Below are 22,721 nucleotides of genomic sequence, written 5' to 3' on the forward strand. Positions count from 1 at the left end.
AAATCCAAAGAAAATTAAATTCGCATCATTCCTATTTACAATCATTAGAATTAACACTTCCACTAACCTTTGGCCAGCTACTTTTCAGAATAGTCGCTTTCCTTCCATCACACATTGCTTTGCTGAAACATGAACAAGTCATAAGAATTAATTTTGTTAAAAACCTGAAGAAAAACTTTCCAAAGCCTGATTTGTCATTAACGGGAAACTAAAGTGAAAAAAATGTTCCCACTTTAACTTACCTAGTAGGCTTCTTCAAACCCCCTGTAGTCGTCCGGGTCCCTCACAGTCATTCCGCTCTGGCCAAACCCGGTGCCCTTCTGATAGCTGGCTGATTGGGCCAGCCGCAGGCCAATGCGCATGCTTCAAATGAGCTCACAGGAGCATTTGGTTCATGCAGAGTTGCAATTTTTATGAAATGCGCAAGCACAGAATGCTGCTGACTACAGGGGCGCAATCAGGAGGTGCACAGCGCGGGGCCATGCATGCAGCTTTTAGAGGAGCACAGCGGTATGACTGAAAGGAACCATGAAGACTGCAGGGAGCTGGAAGAAGCACCAGGTAAGTTAAGCTGGCCACCTTTATTCCACTTTAGGTTTCCTTTAAAGCAGCAAGGTCAGCCATACTATACCAGGAAAAAAAAAAAAAAAAAAAAAAAAAAAAGCAAACTACATACATACACAGTATATTTATAGTAACTTCAGGGCATACCACAAGTAAATGCAAGATCATCTGCAGACATTGCTAAAGGTAGCCAGACACTTATTTTTTTCATCAATATCCGGCTGATTCGATTACTAATAAAGCCTGCTAGAAAAACGATGCCTAATCACGCTTCGGCCAAAAACAAGCAAATTGTCTGGTCGCACTTAGTGGAAGATATTGGCAGTTAATCAGGTTTAGATTTTCCCACTACTCACCCATAAATGCCCAAGCGCATATAGCAGAGAGCCCGATTGCCATACAGGACATAATTTGCAGGGCTATAAAGGAAGAAGAAAAAAAAAAGTCAAATTTTGCTTGTCAAGTTTTTCCCCACATGTACAGATAAAAGGAACATCGGAAAGTGATATAGTATTCTACATTGCTTATAAAAATACAAGCAAACCTCAAGCTCACACATTACAGGCAATACTGCAAACATTTCATTTTTTTTTTACATGGATTTTATCTGCAGAGACCACTACAACCTTTCCACAACCTTGCGTACAGCACAATGCCAATCGCGTGTCAGTTAGGCACATACTGCAGGTGAATACTACAAAGCCGCTTCTTCCTCTGTAAAGCCAACTACTCCCGCAGGAGTACGGAGGTAACAGAACCATTGCACAGTAATCTGTACTTCAGAGAGCGTGAAAATGTATTCTACAGCTGAGAAAATAGCTACGAGTTTTCAGGACATTTTACACACTGATGGCTAGCTGCAAGCTGAAACAGCATATGAGCGTAATTGCCATTTTTCTTCAAGTACCGCAAGTTGGAATTTCAGTAAACGATATTACATCTAGGCTGCTACAGGTTTACAGTTCATCGCCGTCTCCCCGGGTGTCTCCTGTCCCCGCAATACGGTCCGAAAGCCTGGCCTAGTAACGCTTCGCGGCACATGCGCGGGCCGGCCAGGCGCACTTCCCTGTCGCACTCACACGGCTGAGAGCAGTCTGCGCTTGCACAGAATGCTTTCAGGGCCGGCCGCGTATGCATGACTCATGCCGGGCTTTTGGGATGTATTGCGGGGGACAGGAGCCACCCAGCGAGACAGCAAGGGACTTAAAGTGACTCTGTAACAAAAATGACAACGTTTTTTCTACCATCCTACAAGTTCCTAAACCTATTCTAATGTGATCTGGCTTGCTGCAGCTCTTTCTACTATAACCATCTCTGTAATAAATCAATGTATCTTTCCCCTGTCAGACTTTTTGGCCTGTGTCTGGAAGGCTGCCAAGTTCTTCAGTGTTGAACTGTTCCTCTATGCACACTCCAGTGTGTGTTTTATTTACATAAGCCAGCAGCTTCTCTGCTATCTTATCAGTGATAGAAGAGAGCTGGATAAAAATCCTCCTATGGAGGCTGTGAAAGAAGCTGGTCTGTCACATACTAAGGAATTAACGACATAGGCGCAGGCAGAGCTGTCTGCAGGAAGCCTGTAATGTTCAGTGCATGAGAGGAGCTGGGGACAGAAGGTAAACACACACAAGTGATCTTTTGAGATTCAGAAGTAAGGCTGTATACAGCCTGCTTGTGTATGGATGTATTTTCTATGTGTGGACATACTGTACATCAACCTACTTCCTGTTTTGGTGGCCATTTAGTTTGTTTATAAACAAACTTTTTAAAACTGTTTTTAACCACTTTTAATGCTGCGAGGAGCGGCGAAATTGTGACAGAGGGTAATAGGAGATGTCCCCTAACACACTGGTATGTTTACTTTTGTGCGATTTTAACAATACAGATTCTCTTTAAAGCAAATCCAAGATGAAAAACACTAATAAGTAACTGGTCTATATACACTGGCTTGCAAAAGTATTCGGCCCCCTTGAAGTTTTCCACATTTTGTCACATTACTGCCACAAACATATCAATTTTATTGTAATTCCACGTGAAAGACCAATACAAAGTGGTGTACACGTGAGAAATGGAACGAAAATCATACATTATTCCAAACAGTTTTTACAAATCAATAACTGCAAAGTGGGGTGTGCGTTATTATTCAGCCCCCTGAGTCAATACTTTGTAGAACCACCTTTTGCTGCAATTACAGCTGCCAGTCTTTTAGGGTATGTCTCTACCAGCTTTGCACATCTAGAGACTGAAATCCTTGCCCATTCTTCTTTGCAAAACAGCTCCAGCTCAGTCAGATTAGATGGACAGAGTTTGTGAACAGCAGTTTTCAGATCTTGCCACAGATTCTAGATAGGAATTAGATCTGGACTTTCTAACACACAAATATGTTTTGTTTTAAACCATTCCATTGTTGCCCTGGCTTTATGTTTAGGGTCGTTGTCCTGCTGGAAGGTGAACCTCCACCCCAGTCTCAAGTCTTTTGCAGAATTCAAGAGGTTTTTTCCAAGATTGCCCTGTATTTGGCTCCATCCATCTTCCTATCAACTTTGACCAGCTTCCCTGTCCCTGCTGAAGAGAAACACCCCCAGAGCATGATGCTGCCACCACCATATTTGACAGTGGGAATGGTGTGTTCTGAGTGATGTGCAGTGTTAGTTTTCTGCCACACATAGCATCTGGCCAAAAAGTTCCATTTTGGTCTCATCCGACCAGAGCACCTTCTTCCACATGTTTGCTGTGTCCCCCACATGGCTTGTGGCAAACTGCAAACTGGACTTCTTATGCTTTTCTGTTAACAATGGCTTTCTTCTGGTCACTCTTCCATAAGAGCCAACTTTGTGCAGTGCACGACTAATAGTTGTCCTATGGACAGATTCCCCCACCTGAGCTGTAGATCTCTGCAGCTCGTCCAGAGTCACCATGGGCCTCTTGATTGCATTTCTGATTAGCGCTCTCCTTGTTCGGCCTGTGAGTTTAGGTGGACGGCCTTGTCTTGGTAGGTTTACAGTTGTGCCATACTCCTTCCATTTCTGAATGATCGCTTGAACAGTGCTCTGTTGGATGTTCAAGGCTTTGGCAATCTTTTTGTAGCCCAAGCCTGCTTTACATTGCTCAATAACTTTATCCCTGACCTGTCTTGTGTGTTCTTTGGACTTACTGGTGTTGTTGCTCCCAATATGCTCTTAGACAACCTCTGAGGCCGTCACAGAGCAGCTGTATTTTTACTGACATTAGATTACACACAGGTGCACTCTATTTAGTAATTAGCACTCATCAGGCAATGTCTATGGGCAACTGACTGCACTCAGATCAAAGGGGGCCGGATAATTATGCACACCCCACTTTGCAGTTATTTATTTGTAAAAAATGTTTGGAATCATGTACGATTTTCGTTCCACTTTTCACGTGTACACCACTTTGTATTGGTCTTTCATGTGGAATTCCAGTAAAATTGATTCATGTTTGTGGCAGTAATGTGACAAAATGTGGAAAACTTCAAGGGGGCTGAATACTTTTGCAAGCCACTGTATCTGATCTAAAGTTTAGATAGTTTGCATAGCAAATCTAGCTGCGAACAGCTTCAACAGTATATGATTATTTCTTCCTGTGATACAATGAGAGCGACCATGTTCTGCTTGTCACATTACACAGGCAAGCTGATCTATAGCTCTCCTCCTCCCCTCTGCCTCTGAAATCTCTGGCTAGTAACCTCCTCCTCCTGCCCAGACTGAGCTCCCATAAGCCCTTGCTGCCAAGGCTCATAGTGCCAAGGCTCATAGTGCCAAGGCTCTGGAGAAGCTGTGGGTGAGCCTTATTTTATAGGGGAGTATTAAAGGGAACCTTAACTGAGAAGAATATGGATGTCTCTATTTAAACAATACCAGTTGCCTGGCAGCCCTGCTGATCTCTTGGTTGTAATAGTGTCTAAATCACACACCTGAAACAAGCATGCAGCTAATCTAGTCTGACTTCAGTCAGTGCATCTGATCTGCATGCTTGTTGAGGGGCTGTGGCTAACAGTATTAAAGTCACAGGATCAGCAGGAGAGCCGGGCAACTGGTATTATTTTAAAAGGAAAAATCCATATCCTTCTCAGGTTTAAGTTCCCTTTAAAAAAAAGAAGAAGAAAAAAAAGTGCTCATTCTAGCAGAGGCTTAAAGGGATTCTAAACTGAGGTGGTTATGAATTTTTTCCTTTTAAAAAGGAACACTGTATGGGGGGGTCGGGGAAAATGAGCTGAACTTACCAGTGGCTTCAAATGGTCCCCCGCAGACATCCTGTGCCCGCCCAGCCACTCACCGATGCTCCGGCCCCGCCTCCAGTTCACTTCTGAAATTTCAGACCTTTAAGTCTGAAAACCACTGCACCTGCGTTGCCGTGTCCTCGTTCCCGCTGAGGTCACCAGGAGCGTACTGTGCAGGCACAGACCATACTGGGCTTGTGCTATACACTCCTGGTGACGTCAGCGGGAGCGAGGACACGGCAATGTAGGTGCAGTGGTTTTCAGACTTTAAGGTCTGAAATTCCAGAAGTGAACCGGAGGCAGGGACAGAGCATCAGTAAGTGGCTGCGCGGGCACAAGAGGTCTGCGGGGGACCATTAGAAGCCCCTGGTAAGTTTAACTCATTTTCCCCCGACTTATCAGAGCTGATAACAGGCAGACTGAGCAGAGCAGAATGAAACCAAGAGCAGAGTAGGCGTTTACTGTCATGTTTCCATTAATATATATGGTAAAATACATGAGGGTGCTTAGTCTTTGGTTCTCTTTAGGACCCTTTTCCACTATATCAGTTACAGTCAGTTATAACTGAAAGGACAACTGATGTGCAAGTTAATGTCCATCTTTCTCTGTGGCTCAAGTGGGAAATATTACAGTTTAACAGTGTGCTGGCCTGGAAGCTGTTACAGGGTCATCACCATTTTTTTTTATTTTTTTTTTTTACCATGGAGGATGGAGAATTCCATCGACCACAGTGGACAAAAGACACGGGAGAGGAGAGATTGATGAGAAGACTATATGGTAGGCAAGTATGACGTGTGTATGCTTATTTTGACTTTACATTTTTCAGTTCAGGTTTGTTTTAAAAGGGGTTACATTTAAAATAAATATGTACACATACTCGTAACAAGTACATTTTCCCCAGAATAAAGTGTACTGTAAATTATGTTGCGTACAGTAGGGGGAAAAATAGGACAAAGCTAACAGGTTTTAGAATAGTCCACCTCCACACGGGGAAAGGGAATTCTCAGTGTCTCCTTCATCCTTTACAAAAGCACTCCCTGGAAAGGATCTATACAATGATGCCGGCTTCCCTACATGTTGAACTAAAGTTTCCCCCCAAAATAGCATGAAAACAAGTGCTGCTGAAAATAAAAGAAAACTGATAATCCCCCAAGAGATGAGTAGTCCAAAACTTGTCAGATTTCTACTGCCTAATGGATGCCTCATTACGCTCAATAATATATTGTTTACAGTCAGACCATTTTCAATGGCTTGTGGAAGGTTACATTCTTTCATAGGGGAGGCTCAGTGCAGCTGCTGCAATATAAATGCCGCTCTCTCTCAGTGAGGCTGTGGAAGTTTTGGTGCATCAATTCAATGGCCCTCACGAGAACAGCAGAGGCAACAGGCTGCTATTAGCCTGCTGCATCTGCATTTTTATAAGCACCTCTTTATCTAAACTGTAGATGCCACTCTAGACAGGTCCGAGAGGCGGGCCACTCTATGCCGACCTCACACTTGAGAAACCCAGTGCCAAAGGGGGAGGGGTATTCAGGTGGCATTTCTTATGTAGATCTGTTTGTGTCACTTGTGTGAATGAATATATGGAGTATCATGTAATACCTGTAAAGTAAAGCCGACGTGTAGGAATTCTCCGCATCTATAAACAGTCCTTTAACAAATTCATCATTGCCAGTATGTCTAAAACTTTCAGATTCCTGTGAAGTGGAAGAACAAACAGTTATCTCATGTATGAAAATGGAATAAAAGTAAGAGCACCTTTAAAGGGAACTTTATCTGAGAAGTCCAAGTCTTTAATCCCCCTCCGCCCCCCACACCGACAGACATCCTATGCCTGCGGCGGGACAAAACAATCCTCCAAAGCGAGCCAGTTCCGATTCTCGTTGCCGTCATGCGCAGTACTAGATTTTTCATACTGCACATGCAGGATGGAGATGGGAGCATGTACGAGAACACGCATTGCCGCGCAGGTGCCCCTCCCCAGCCCCCCCACCACCACTCTACCCCCCCCCCCCCCCCATTAAGGTTCCCTTTAAGGTGAAAGGCAGACATCTGCCTAAGGGGATTTGGGGGTTTAAATACAGCCCTGGTGATTTTTTTCTTCAAACTTGCTGCTGAGGGCCATCTGCATCACAGCCGACCGCTCCCAGCTCAGCAGGCAGAGGTTTCCGAAGAGCTGTCTTTGGAAACTGTCTAAACCTCTGTACGCACCCATTGGTATGTTTCTTTGTAACAACCCACACATTACTCCACAACTAAGGTACCAGGGCTGTGGAGTTGGTACAAAATTCATACCCAAAATGGCTCAGATTCCGACTACTTAGTCTAATACTTACCAGGGGTGTGGATTTGGTACAAAAACCATCCGACTCAGTTTATGAAACCACAGGAAAACTCCAGGTACCCAAAATTGCTCTGACTCCAACGCCACAGCCCTGTGAGGTACCTCTGCTGCAGAGACTCAACATTGACACAGCAGTATCTATCAACATTTTGTACCAATGATCATGGTTGTACACTGCAATATGTTGGTTATGTTACTTGTGACCCTTATTTCTTGTTTATGAATAGTGACGGCCATACAGTGGCTGTATAGTGTACTAGAGGAGCTGTCAGCCATACTATCTAAAAAAAAAAAAAAAAAAAAAAAAAAAAAAACACCACATATATAAGTAGATACTTGCTCTACTTACATAACACAGGCATTACACTTGTCTACATTTGGATTTTAGTGATTTTTCTACAGTAAAAATAAAATCCTTAGCATTTCCCATTTTAAGGGCTGGTTCAGACGGACGCTTGCAGAGCGTTTACAGCCAGCATTCGGGGCTTGGTGTTAAACGCTCCCATTCAAGTGAATGGGAGCGTTTGTACCAAGCTTTCATGCGCGTTTGCACGAACGCGGCGTTCGGGTCCCGATTTTCCCTGGCGTTCAAGGAGCCCCTGAAAGCTACATGTTGCTTCCAGGGGCGGTTAACCGCTACGGGTAATGTCCCCCTAGGTGAAGAAAAAACGCGACCGCATCCGAACGCAACGCGAACGCTGCTGAAGGCCCGAACGCATTGCCCCCGCGACGCCAATGAACGCGACGCCTCCAAACGTCCGTCTGAACCAGCCCTAAAGGGAACCTAAACCAAGAAGGATATGTATTTTTCCTTTTAAAATAATACCAGTTACCTGACTCTCCTGCTGATCCTGTGTCTCTAATACTTTTAGCCACAGCCCCTCAACAAGCATGCAGATCAGGTGCTCTGACTGAAGTCACACTGGATTAGCTGCATGCTTGTTTCAGGTGTATGATTCAGCCACTACTGCAACTGGTATTGTTTAAAAAGAAAACATCCATATCTCTCTCAGTTCCTTTTAGGCTGCATTTCCACTTGTGCGGTGCGAATCGCCGGTGTAAAAATTCGCATGTGGATGCGAATTTCGCATGCGGGTCTATGCGAATTTTCATGCGAATTCGCATGGATGACGATGTATGCAAATTTAACCATGGCAGTGACACCAGCGAATTGGAAAGCACACCAGGATTTTCCTCTGTTTCTATGCGAATTTGCATGAAAATTCACATACCCAAACCTCAAGCGAATTTCCTATTAAATACATTGTATTTGATTCGCATAGCGGTATGCGAATTCTGATGGCTCTGCCATGCGAATTTTTTCTGCACATTCACTTGTATTGCTATGCAAATTTGCATGCGAAAAACGCATGCGAATTCGCGATAGTGGAAATGGGCCCTTAAAGGGAACCAGAGAGGAACGGGGGGGGGGGTGAAAATAGGAAAAGGTTTCATACATACCTGGGGCTTCTTCCAGCCCCATAAGCCTGAATCACTCCCACGCCGCCGTCCTCAGCTTCCTGGATCCGCCGGGCCCGTCACTTCCGGCGGACGCGGCCAATTGTCCGCATCACAGGGGCTCCCTCCATACACGTACGCATGCGGCTGCGCAGTTGGCAGCCACATGCGTATCTGTATGGAGAGAGCACCCTGTGATGCGGACAATTGGCCGCGTCCGCCGGCCGACTCGCAGCAATGAGGGGACCCGGTGGCTGCGGATCCAGGCAGCGGAGGACGGCGGCGTGGGAGCGATCCGTGCGTATGGGGCTGGAGGAAGCCCCAGGTATGTATGTGTCATCCTCTCTGGTTCCCTTTAAGTGTGGCTATTTTGCAGCCAATCTTGATGTCATTTCCTCCCTTACTCTCCTCTGCCTGATTTGCCTGCCCTTCACTATAGAAAGTGCATGGTCTCAGCATGAGGAATATTGGCCAGAGAGGAACAGGAAGTGTTGGAGGGAAAAACAGAAGGGAAAGAGGCTTCAGCCAATCAGGCTGCATTAGTTAAGTCTGAGAGGAAATAGACAAAAAAAGGACAACCCAGCATGCCCTGCAACTTCCTTTTTGTGTACCAAATAAGTGTCAGGTAAACTGGGGAATGATCATTTATCAACAAGAAAAGTTAGTGATTTTACACCTTTTGGATTGCCTGGTTAGCATCCTTATTTGTTTACCAGATAAAAATAAAGAATTGTTTTTTATTTTATGCCCGATAGTTACACTTTAAGGGCTCTGCCTCTGACACAGATGACCACTGCTACTGCCTATAGAGCACGTCCTAGTGGCTGCAGCTCTGGTGCCTCGAGTCTGCCAGGAGACAAAAGCGCAGTATTTGTCTTGTATAGTTAACAATTACACCTTCCAGTGCTGGGTCCCTGGTTCTAATCCCAGGCAGGGTACTATCTGCAAAGAGATGTTATCCCCCATTTTTGTGTAGGTTTCCTTCGGGCACTCCACCCCAAAACAGGATAATCCAGACTATGATGGGCATATGACTATGGCAAGGATAAGATTGAGAACTCATCTGAGGGCCAGTTAAAGCGGATCCGAGATGAAAAACTATAGCAAGTAACTTGTCTATATATCTTATCTAAAGTTTAGATTTACAAAAGCATATCTAGCTGCAAACAGCTTCAAAATGTTTCTTATTTATTCCTGTGATACGAGGGCAGCCATGTTTTGTTTGTCACATTGTTACAGGCTGAGGGCTGGAGATGCTATCAGCTTGCCTGTGTGTAAATTCAGTCCCCTCTCCTCCTCCCTCCTCCCCTCTGCCTCTGAAATCAATGACTAGAAACCTCCTCCTCCTCCTGCCCAGACTGAGCTCCCATAAGCCCTTGCTACAGTGCCAAGGCACAAAAGGAGCTGTGGGCGAGGCTTGTTTAGTTTATAGGGAATTTGAGTATTAAAACAAAACTAAAAAAATATTTGGCTTGAGGAATGCCCTATAAACTATATGAAAGGAACACAAATATGCAATGAGTTTATCTCAGATCCACTTTAAGGGGACAAGTCTATAAACTCAGTACAGCACTGCTGAAGACATCAGCGCTATACACCGTAAACACTAAAATAACAATACTGCACTAATATGTTGCACAGTTTATTCAAACAATGCCCTTTTCCAGGCCTACATCCCTCTTCATGGGCAGATAAGGGAGAGATGGTGACAGAGCCCAGTAGCGTCTTCGCCATGAATGTACTTACAGAAAGACACTGCTATGCCCCCCCCCCCCCCCACCAAAACTAGTGGCCAAGAACAAGAGGGGGAAGGCAGAGAGAGGTTGAGTGCCTGGCAGTAGAGATGATCTTCAATGCAAAACTTAACAGCATTATACCGTAACTGATGTGTCAAACCTGAGTAAGGAGTAATTAAAAAAGGAAGGTCAACCATTTTTGACTTACCAGCTGGCATTTATTGCACGACATATGTTTTAAGTCACAAGACAATGCTCTACCATCCTCTGCCATTTTTGCCAGAAAAAAAGTATCTGTTTGAAAGAAAAAACAAAACAAAAAAAAAAACCTATTACCACCTATGAAACACAAACTACCTTAAAATGAAGTTAAAGATGTGTTTAAAAGAATCTCGTTATAGTAAACTCAGTCCTCAAGTTCAAGCAAATGCGTCTGTATAAAGCGGAACTGAAGAGTTTTTTTTAAAACAAACCGTTTCATTTACCTGGGGATTCTGCAAGCGCCCAGCAGCCGTCCTGCTCCCGCGCCAGTCCTCAACGATCCTCCGTTCAAGTCGAAGCGTATCCTATTTACTGGTTCATCTGCAATACTGCTATTGCAGACTGGAACCCGAAGGAGGATATGCGTGGCCAGAGCCACGCAGAAGCAGTGACCCGGCAATGAAATCGAAAAGTAGCTGGCACCGGGAGAATGGAGGATCGTGGAGGACCGGCGCAGGGGAGGGTGGCTGCTGGAGGCTTGCAGAAGCAGAAGCCCCAGGTAAGTGAAACAGTTTAAAATACTCTTCAGTTCCGCTTTAAATATACAATGTATGACCAATTTTTGAAACCACTTTTCCTCGTCCCTTGGAGTTTGCAATAAAGGGCTTTTACTGTATTTACACACGGAAAAAAAAATAGCAGGGCTGTGGAGTCGGTACAAAAATCCACCGATTCCGACTCCTCAGTGTAGGATTTCACCGACTTCGACTCCTCTAATTTGCATATTACAATCTTGTTGATTGAAAGTATGTAACATAAAATTCATCTCTTAACTGCCAAACGCTTAGGATTTTTAAAAGACAACTGAAGTGAGAAGAAGGATATGTAGACATACATATGCCATATTTATTCCCTTTAGTCAGACTAAAACTAGTCCTTGGTAAGAGTACTTGTAAAAGGTACAGACCGGAACAAAGAACATCTATTAGGCCCTAGGCAATGTAACTGTGGGTACATGTAAGGCCACATACACACATCAGACCATAGTCTTTTGAAAATGAAAGATCACAGACCAATCTTACCACCCTTCATGTAGTATGAGAGCCATACTCTACACAGTCTTTTCTATGGAGCTGAACTCCACATCAGAAAAAAATCTTTGCAAGATGCTGCACACACAGATGCTGTACAGACACAAAAGATCTGTATCTGCAAAAGATCTGTTCCTGCCAAAAATCCATTCCTGCAAATTGCAATGATAGTCTATGAGATCTGCAGATCATCATACACACATGATTTAACTGACATTCATCTGCAGATCAGATCCACCAGGATGGATTTTCAGATCTGCAGATGATTGCTTGATCTGCAGATGAATGTCAGTTAAATCATGTGTGTATGATGATCTGCAGATCTCATAGACTATCATTGCAATTTGCAGGAACGGATCTTTGGCAGGAACAGATCTTTTGCAGATACTGATCTTTTGTGTCTGTGCAGCATCTGTGTGTGCAGCATCTTGCAAAGATTTTTTTCTGATGTGGAGTTCAGCTCCATAGAAAAGACTGTGTAGAGTATGGCTCTCATACTACATGAAGGGTGGTAAGATTGGTCTGTGATCTTTCATTTTCCAAAGACTATAGTCTGATGTGTGTATGAGCCTTAAGAGTGATGTGCAGGTACTTTGCAGGAGAATGAGGAGATTCTTCCCCTATTACACATTCTTCATGCACAATCTGAACCAGGTTTATAGGCGATAAGACAACACCTCTGTGTTCAATGTGCACAACATTCTCAGTGGATTCTCTGCAGCTCTGTGGGGAGTGCATATGTAGAGTATAGTACTACTGTGTAACAAAGTAAACCTGAGACAGATGAAATTAAAGTTTTATACATACCTGGGGCTTCCTCTAGCCCCCTTCAGGCTAATCAGTCACTTGCTGTCCTCCTCCCGCCACCTGGATCTTCTGCTATGAGTTCAGGTACTTGAGCCAGTCTTGCTTAGTTTGCATGCACACACTCTGCCGATGGGAGCGTACTACACCTGCGCAGCACTATTGCACATGTGCAGAATGTTCCTGGCTGTAGGAGCGGCACGGGGCCGGACAGCGCTGACTGGCTGAATTACCGGGACTCAGCAAAAGATCCAGGTGGCAGAGGAGGACAGCGAGGGACCGATTAGCCTGAAGGGGGTTGGAAGAAGCCCCAGGTATGTATAACACTTTTCTTTTCATCCGTCTCAGGTACCTTTTAATACGTAGTCAAACCAAATTTTCACAACATATCAAATTATTTGATTTCATAAGCAAAGAGAGTGTATATATTTGCATAAACCAGCATCAGCGCAGAATTATTTCCATCTCATTGACCATCTCTATTAGTGACACAGCTACACATCAGGCGTTATTCTTACAGCATAGAGGTTATTTAGTATATATGTTACAGCCAGAACCCAAAGTCTGGCCACTTCGGGTTCTGGCCGGTAAAAACAGAGACGTGGCCGGCTAATGCGGCCAATGTAGGAAATGTACCCTCATGTCGGACTTTGGCCGGCCAGAACTCGTTGTGGCTGAATGTGGCCGGCCAAGTCCCGAAGTCCCGCTCCCTCGGCTCTCCCCCCGCTGCCTGCACTAGTCAAACCTCAGATCAGGGCGACCGGACAGGTGGAGAGAGGCAAAGCGCACACGTGACCCACAAGACGTGAACACTTCAGTGCGGAAGCGCCAGTCATTTGACACTTCCGCATGTGAAGTGTACAAGGCCGGGCGGGTAGCGTGCGCGCTGCTCTGCTTCTCCCCGCCTCTTCGGTCGCCATGATCTGAGGTCTGTGAGGAGTGCAGGCAAAGCCCCCAGAGAAGCGCACCCAGCCATGACTAATCACCACTCTAATTTGATCTCTCCCCGTGTCACTCGACTGCCACGGCAGAGCAGCTAATTTTGAAGCGCAGGATGATAACAAATTTGTCTGCTTCCGTGAAGAAGTAGACACGCTGCTGATTTGTTGCAGGATTGTGTATTAGCTGTGACAAAGAACTTTTTTTTTCCCTGTGAAGGTTATTATGCTGTTGTGTATCTTTCAGAGCAGAGAGGACGTTCCGAGCGCCATTCATGGTGCTGGACAGGAACCAGGATGTTCTGGGATTTGTGCGTTTTGGACTTTGGCCGACTGACTTTGGCCGTTTCTAGAACTGGCCGGCCAATGTCAGAAATTCCCAGCATTTTGGACTTTGGCCGACGTCAAATCGGCCAGTTCTAGAAACGGCCGGCCAATTCTGGAATTGGCCGATATCTGGTTTTGGCCGTAACATATATAAGAGATTCCTGTGTACACATCATATATACAGTCACAATCAGATGTGTATATCTGACTTTAAAAATACAGGGACTGCTTTATTGAAGCAGCACAAGTAACTAATTTTGATTGGTTTATTTCATTTTTGTGGACTAAGCACAGCTATTACTGCATATAAAAATTATTCATGATGACTATTATCTGAGAAAACATTTTATCATATTTTCTATTTTAATTACAGTTTAAATTTATTAGGAGTCGGAGCAGGTGCATTTTTTACTGACTCCAGGCACCCAAAATTGCTCCGACTCCACAGCCCTGAAAAATAGGTCCAGAATTTTTCACTGGGCAATAATCACACCCAACAGAATTTTTTTTTCTAAAGATATACACAGAGACTACCGTAGATTTTCAGCATTTCAGAGAATTGCTAGTGATCAACTAATATCAAAATCTAGTTTCTTTACAGCTGGCTCAAACACATCCATACATAGCCTAACTCCATTTATTATATGTAAAAGGTTATAAAATTGTGCTTACATTCAGGAAATTATATGCGCAAATAAAATAAAAATTCCCGGTTGGCTGCCAGCATCCTGGACACTTTGTCCTAAGCTCCGCCCTACGTGTGACATCCCATGGGACTCATAACAGGCTTGATATCAGAACCGCAGCCAATGCTGTATTGCTGGTCTGTGGTCGGTCAGCCAGTTTATCTGGTGATCGGTTCATTTGTATATTGGTGATTGGGATCACAAGTGGTGAAAAGTAGTGCATGTGCACGGTGTTAAGGAGAGGTAACAACTGGAATCACTAATACTACACCATAAGCGATTCTGGATTGGATTTTCAGAGGATCTGTCAGGACAAGGAGCTGAGATCGTGAGGAGATCGGTGGACAGTTTAACCACTTCAGCCTACAGCTTCGAAAATCTTATGCATCCAAGCAATGTTCACCTCCCATTCATTCGCTAATAACTTTATCGCTACTTATCAAAATTAATTGATCTATATCTCGTTTTTTCCGCCACTAATTAAGCTTTCTTTAGGTAGTACATTTTGCTAAGAGCCACTTTACTGTAAATACATTTTAACAGGAAGATTAAGATAGAAATGGAAAAAAACATTATTTCTCAGTTTTTAGCCATAGTTTAAAATTAATACATGCTACAGTAATTAAAACCCATGCATTTTATGTGCCCATTTGTCCCGCTTATTACACCATTTAAATTACGTCCCTATCACAATTTATGGCGCCGATATTTTATTTAGAAATAAAGGTGCATTTTTTCAATTTGCGTCGATCACTATTTACAAGCTTATAATTTTAAAAAATGTAATAAGATACTCTCTTGACATGTATATTTAAAAAGTTCAGACCCTTAGGTAACTATTTATGTAGTTTTTTTTTTTTTTATTGTAATTTTTTTTATTATTTTTTTTAATACAAAAATGTATTTGGGTAATTTTAGTTTGGGAGGTAAATAGCCAATTTTAGATGTAAAATAATGTATTTTTTATTCAATACAGGTATGTGGGTGCAGTTTACTATTTGGCCACAAGATGGCCACATTCAAAAAGTTCCTAGATGCGAACGATGTCGCATCTAGGAACTAAAATGAAGAGAAGTTGTTTCCTGGGGGCAGAAATACCACGCTCTCTGATGAGAAAGCGTCGGTATTTCTGCCGGGGACTTGGATCGGTGAATGGGAATTATATTCCCATTCACTGATCGGGGGGGCAGCGGGAGGTAGCGGGGGCGCGCGCGGGCGCGCGCCCGATCGCGCGCAACACACGGCTGCAGCACCACTGCCTATCTGGACGGATATATGCGTCCAGATATGGCGAAGTGGTTAAAGGGAAGGTTCAAGCAAAAAAAAAAAATGAGTTTTACTTACCTGGGGCTTCTACCAGCCCCATGTAGCCATCCTGTGCCCTTGTAGTCACTCACTGCTGCTCCCGTCCCCCGCTGGCAGCTTTCTGACCTCGGAGGTCAGGGCCACATTGCATACATTTTTACACATTCCAGCTAGTGCAGGAACAAAAATTTACGCGTTGCACCACTAACGCGTAAAAATGTATGCGTTAATGTTCCTGCACTAGCGGGAATGTGTAAAAATGTACGCAATTCGGCCCTGACCTCCGAGGTCAGAAAGCTCCCAGCGGGGGACTGGAGCAGCAGTGAGTGACTACGAGGGCACAGGATGGCTACATGGGGCTGGTAGAAGCCCCAGGTAAGTGAAACTCATTTTTTTTTTTTGCTTGGACCTTCCCTTTAAGGCTAATTTCACACCAGGACGTTGCGTTAGAGGGGGCGTTAAGGTCGCATAACGTCCCCCTAACGGAACGCCTGGTGGTGCTGGATCTGGACGTCAGAGTGAGCCGCGTTGTGCAGCTCACTCTGGCGTCAGTGATGCCGTGATGCGCACTCTTGTGCGCATGCGGCATCACGTGGTCCCGCCGGCCAATCGCCGCACAGAGCGGCTGCTCCAGGAAGTAAACACTGCACGTCATAACGTGCAGTGAATATTAATTAGCCATGTGCCTGGCCGCTCTCTGCTCCTCCCCCACATTACTGAGCATGTGCAAGCAGTCTAACGCGGCTCAGCCGCGTCCAAAGTACTGCATGCAGTACGTTGTCTTGTGACGCAGCGTTACAATGTAACGCAACGTCCGCACTGTGAACAGCCCCATTGATTTTTTATTACTGTGCGGTGGGCTGCGTTACAGGCTGCTCTAACGTGCGCCTGTAACGTCCCACTGTGAAACCAGCCTAAGTGTAAATTGCTGGTCTGTTATTGGACAGCCTTGAGATCTGGTGAGCCATTTCACATGTACAGTAAACAGTGGATTGGATCTAAGTCGTTCTGTAAGGAGGAGGACTTTGAAAATTATTGGAACTTTTTGTATCACTTTATTATGTGGGAGCGCCTACACACCATACAATTTACTATCAACCTGGAATTATCTGCATCTCCCTGACCATCCATACTGCTACACAGGTTCATAACAATAGATTTTTAAAGCAAATCAGAGATGAAAAACTAACTATAGCAAGGAACTTGTCTATATCGTATCTAAAATTTAGATGGTTTACCCAGTAAATCTAGCTGCAAACAGCTTCAACAGTATATGATTATTTCTTCATGTGATGCAATGAGAGCAGCCATATTCTGATCGTCATTACACAGGCAAGCTGCTCTGCATCTCCTCCCCTCAGCCTGTGAAAACTCCTCTCTCCTCCCCCTTCCCTTTGAAATCTCGTGCACACTTCAGCAAAAGTCTCCTCCTCCCCAGGCTGAGCTCCCATGAGCACTTGCAGCATGAAACTCAGAATGCCTAGGCGCTGGAGGCATGGATACATTCATTTACATGCAATTAGGTAATATTTAAAAAAAAGCATTTGGGGAGAATGCCCAATCAACTATATGTAAGTGTCAGAAAAATAAAGGCAGCGAAAGTTTGTCTCTCTTCCACTTTAACCTCTTGAGGACAAGAGGTTTATAACCCCCTAGTGACCAGGTCATTTTTTTTACAATTCAGCAAGTCACAACTTTAACGGTTTATTGCTCGGTCATACAACTTGGCACCCAAATTAATTTTATCATCTTTTCTTCTTGCAAATAGAGCATTTTTTTTGGTGGTATTCGATTGCTGATTAAATGATTTTTTTTAATTAATGAAAAAAACATTTTGAAAAAAAAAAAAAAAAATGTTATCCCTACCTTCCCCCAAATTGGCCCTAGTGACAAGCCTTTACTGTATGCAGTGCTGCGTAAGATGTCATCGCTATATAAATATTTATGTCATAAAAACCCTACACAAACAGCCTGCCAGCTCCAATCGCTGGCTGGCAGGCTGATCGCTAAGGTCTCCTGGTGCACAGTGATGGTATCTTGTGTGAGCTCCCATCAAATCATGCCTCACACGAGATGATGCCACATGGCGGCGTGAAACAGAGCCACTCTGCCGCCACCATATGGTGTTAGGGGTTGGTAAGTGGCTAAAGTACTTCCAGAAACAGGAAATGTACATGCACAATATACAAGTCATAATTCTTCTTTAACCACTAATTATTGTTTACCGTACAGTGTATCTATGCCCCTAAAAACTTCATCTAGGCCTCGGGGGCATAGATATACATACTTCGCCGTGCTCTTGCCACTGCCCGTTAGCCAGGAGACCAATGAATAGGAAAAACAGTTCACATTCATTGATCTAGGTCCCCATGTCAAGGATTGCGACAATGAGATGCCGGCGGTCATTTGTAAACAATGCAAGTTACACTTACATGCATTAGTTTCTGTTCAGGTGTTGGAAGCAAGCGCAGGAAGCTAATGACTGAGGACATCTTGTGGCCAAATAGTAAACTTACGCCTATATTTATTCCAATAAAGGGACCAATACAATTAAAATATTATCTCCGTAACTCCCGCACTCTTCCACAAATACCAAAAATAAATTTTTCTTATTTTTTAGCAAACGTTACCTTATGGATTGAACTTTAATATGTATGTCAAGAGTGTATATTGCGGGGTTTATTTTTTTGTTTTTTAAATATGGGCTTGTTAATAGTGAGACACAAAACTGAAAAAAATGCACTTTTAATTTCCAAATAAATTATTGGCGGCATACATTGTGATAGGGACATCATTTAAACGGTGTAATAACTGGGACAAATGGGCAAATAAAATATTGGTTTTAATTATGGTAGCATGTATTATTTTAAAACGAATGGCTGAATTTTTTCACTAAAATGCATTTAGAAAAAAATTCTTAGCAAAATGTACCACACAAAGACAGCCTAATTGGTGGCAGAAAAAACAAACCAAGATATAGATCATTTTGTTGTGATAAGTAGTGATAAAGTTATTGGCGAATGAATGGGAGGAGCGCTGAAATGTAAAAATTGTTAGGATGCATAAGGTGAAAATACACAGAAGGCTGAAGTGGTTTAAGGACAACTGAAGCGAGAGGGATATGGAGGCTGCCATATTTTCTTTTAAGCAATACAAGCTGCCTGCCTATCTAGCTGATCCTCTGCCTCTAATACTTTTAGACCCTGAACAAGCATGAAGCAGATCAAGTCTTTCAGATATTGTGAAATCTGACAAAATTAGCTGCATGTTTCTGGTGTTATTCAGATACTACTGCAGCCAAATAGATTAGTAGAGCCGCCAGTCAACTAGTATTGTTTAATGTCGTATAACGTGCCCCTAATGCAACACATTGAAAGACTATAACAGACGGTATTTAGCCCTGTGTTTGGTGCGCTGTTTTTGTCGCACAGTGATAGAACGAAAACAGCGCATGCGTTAAAAAAAAAATTACTGAGCATGTGCAAACAGTCTAACACAGCTAAAAACGTGTATAACGCACAGCATGCAGCACTTTCATTTAACGTGCAGCGTTAGACACCAACGCAACGTCTGCACTGTGAACAGCCCATTGATTTTTCATTGCTGTAAGTTATTGTGCATTACATGTTTTAACGACTTTAACATCGCACTGTGAAAGAGCCCTAAAATGAAATAAATCTGGCCTCCATATTCTTCTCACTACTCATGCCCTTTAACCTAGAGCGTTATCTAAACAGAAAATAGACAGAAAATTTCAGCAAGTCACTTACACTGGCTAAAAAAGCTCTGTAGGGCGAGGGTACGAACATATTCAAAATATTTAAGAGCACTACAAACTTCCGTATGTCCTGTTGACTTAACCCAGTTCATAGCTTCTTTTATATAGCTGTGTTTTATTTTAGCTAGTACCTAAAGAGGAAAATGAAAAAAAGGCACATTAAATGCTGACATCAACTAGGTGAAAAATATTGAATTAAATATCCTAATATAGAACAGTGAGGCCGGATCCACGCTATAAGCGCTTTTCTGAGCGCTTTGTGATTGATTTGCGCTTTGAGCACTTTTAAAAATTCACTTTCATTAAAATCGCAGTAAAAATCGTGGAGATTTTTACTACGATTTTAATGAAAGTGAATTTTTAAAAGGGCTCAGAAAGCGCAAATCAATCACAAAGCGCTCAGATAAGCACATAGTGTGAATCCGGCCTGAGCAAGGCAAATTCTAAAAGGAATCAATTTCAGTAAATATTAACAGGGCATAGAAGGATTTTTTTTACCCCAGAGCCGAAGGTACATCTTAAATGTACCACAACCATCTTTCTCCATTATCGGAATGCAGCATACTTTATGATACACTCAAAATTGGTATGACACCGTACGTACGGTGTCTGTTATACCAATTTTGAGTGCGTACATACTCAAAATTGGTATACATGCATACATACATATTTTCTCTTTATGTTGCCTGAATATCTAATCAGGGGTCTCAAACTCGCGGCCCGCGGGACATTTGCGACCCTCGATACAATATTTTGTGGCCCTCGCCGGCAAAAGCTTACTTATAGTTTGCTTCAGTGCTCCCAAGTAATCCGCCGCATCGCCGCCTCTGCCCGCCCCTCTCACTCTTCCTTCACAGAGAGGGGCGGGCAAAGGCGGCGATGCGCCACGATTGACGTCAGGAGGGGCAGAGCTGAAGCTGTAAGCTCTGCCCCTTCCAGGAAATGCCGGCGGATTGCCCCCCAGGCAATTTGGGGGTTCTGCAGCCCTCGTTTTGCGGCGGGGGCGCGGCGGATTACTTGTAATGGGAGCACTGAAGCGATCCATAAGGTAAAATAGGCAAAATAGTTCGCTTCAGTGTGAAGTTGATTTTGTAATAAAAATCAACGCAAGGGACATGGGGGGGGGGGAGGGTTTGGGAGCTGCTGATTGATTTCCTTATGCGGCCCAGCCTCATCCTGACTTTGCCTCCTGTGGACCCCAGGTAAATTGAGTTTGAGACCCCTGATCTAGATGAATAGTAATATTTTCTTTTCAGGTCTTTTCAACTGATATTTGATAATGCTGCGTCATCTTGTATGAGTGCCAATAAAAAAAAAAAAAGAAAAAAAAAGAGAAAAGGTGCATACACATCGAATTTTGGTCTGACCAATTTTACCACTTTTATGTAGTATGGGAGCTACAAGATCAAGAGACAAGCAGAAAGAGAAATACTGGCACTAATTCAAATTTAAGAATGGTTGGTAAACTAGCATTTTCATCAGCGACAGATGAAATCCGATTGACTTTCATTTGGATTTCATCCAGTTAATGCAGCTCAGCGGGTGGGCGAGGGGTTAAACTTACCCAGCATACATCTTTCATGCGTCCCACGGCGGCTCCCACGCTGCGTTCCAAGCCGCGTCACGTGACTACAAACACTTCCTCCTTCCGGGTTGAAGGAGGAAGTGTTTGTAGTCACGTGACGCGGCTTGGAACGCAGCGTGGGAGGCGCCATGCTATGGCTGAAAGAAGAGACATGCTGGGTGAGCGCCCGCATGCTCAGCTGCATTCATTAAGAGGATGAAATCTGAATGAAAGTCATTCAGATTTCATCTGTCGCTCATAGCTGGCCTCTACAAGGAAGGAGCCCCGAATTTTGCCCCAGGGATTTGGGAGGTTTAATTACATCGTTCTGCCACAGAAATGCAGTTTCAGCTCTGCACATATTGCTTAACATAAATGTCAATTCAAAGGAAGATTTTATTTAGGCTTCACACTCCCTAACTTGCATTTATTCTTGCTCTTTATTTATCCAGCTCCTAGATACCGTATATTTAGTACCCCTAAAAGTTTAACAAAGTAAAAAGGAGGAGAGGAGAGAGAAAACCAAGAAAAAAACCCAAAACAAAAAAAAAAAAACTCTTACTTTCTCTGTATTACACCCGATCCTTATCACCTCCCGCACACGACTTGGTTGGTCCTGAAACATGAAAGATATGGAGAGTCAGTCGTTTGTATAACAGTGAGCGTTTTACATGGAGTATATATGTGCCTTTCATGAGCGAGATACAAGTGTGGATTTTTTAACGTGTATTAGAAACACATACTCACCTAAGGGTAGAGAAGCCTCTGGATCCTAATGAAGCTTCCCATGGCATCCCCTGGTCCCCTCGTCTCACGAACCTTCCAGCTGATAGGGGCCACGCTCCTCTTCTGTCAGAAGCAGAGTTGTGCTGCCGCTGCGCAAGCACAGCCACGCTGGCTTACTGGGCAGGTGCAGTACGGCCGCACACACACACACACACTTGAAGAGGAGTGGGTCCCGACCAGATTACCAACAAACCTTTGTCTGTAATCTGAAGGGTCCAGGAGTGGCAACGGGTGACCAGTGGAAACCGTGGGAAGCCTCATTAGGATCAAAAGACTTTCCCTCTTAGGCAAGTGTGTGATTTGGTACTGGATCTTTAGCTCAGGACACTTAAGCGAACCTGAGCAGAAGCTTGGATTCAAAATCAGATCCTTACCATGAAGAGAGAGAAGCCTCAAGATCGTATTGAAGCTTCCTTAAGTTGTCGTTGTTGAGCTCCTCTTCCAAATTCATGGCAATCCAACTGACAGGGTAGTGTGCATGCAAAGGTAGACTGAGCTTTTCATTGTTTTCAGCGTTTATGCTGCACAAACTGGTAATGGGCAATACAAAACACAGGATGTCTGAGAATAGCTCCCACGGAGACAACCTGACAGACTCAGAAAAAACAAAACCTGGTTGCATTCAGGAGGATGTCCAACTTACCGCAACTTTCTTAAAAGCATCAGCAAGACCCTCTAACAAGCCTATGAGGTGCACGTCCGCCATACACAAATCTGTACTTTCCAGGTCCCTGCAAACAGAAGATATTCTCAGCATACTTAACATTTCTATAGCGCTTTTCTCCCATAGGATTCAAAGCGCTTAGACTCTCTCACCTTTAGTAATTGGTAGTACGATTAAGTATCAACACAAATGATAACATTACCATATTTTTCGGACCATAAGATGCATTTTTTTC

The 22,721-nt window shown here is 43.7% G+C and overlaps 1 protein-coding gene across 1 annotated transcript in view; it reads right to left on the bottom strand.

Annotated features, from left to right (window-relative positions):
* TTC3 (tetratricopeptide repeat domain 3) overlaps positions 1–22,721 on the bottom strand; it is a 155,620-nt gene that overhangs the window by 109,880 nt on the left and 23,019 nt on the right. The window contains 7 exon segments of the mRNA XM_068270424.1: positions 68–122; positions 921–983; positions 6,407–6,501; positions 10,551–10,636; positions 19,465–19,603; positions 21,599–21,652; positions 22,466–22,553. Coding sequence (XP_068126525.1) covers positions 68–122; positions 921–983; positions 6,407–6,501; positions 10,551–10,636; positions 19,465–19,603; positions 21,599–21,652; positions 22,466–22,553 — 580 coding nt within the window.

Source organism: Hyperolius riggenbachi, chromosome 2 (assembly GCF_040937935.1).
Source record: "Hyperolius riggenbachi isolate aHypRig1 chromosome 2, aHypRig1.pri, whole genome shotgun sequence".
Classification (NCBI taxonomy): domain Eukaryota; kingdom Metazoa; phylum Chordata; class Amphibia; order Anura; family Hyperoliidae; genus Hyperolius; species Hyperolius riggenbachi.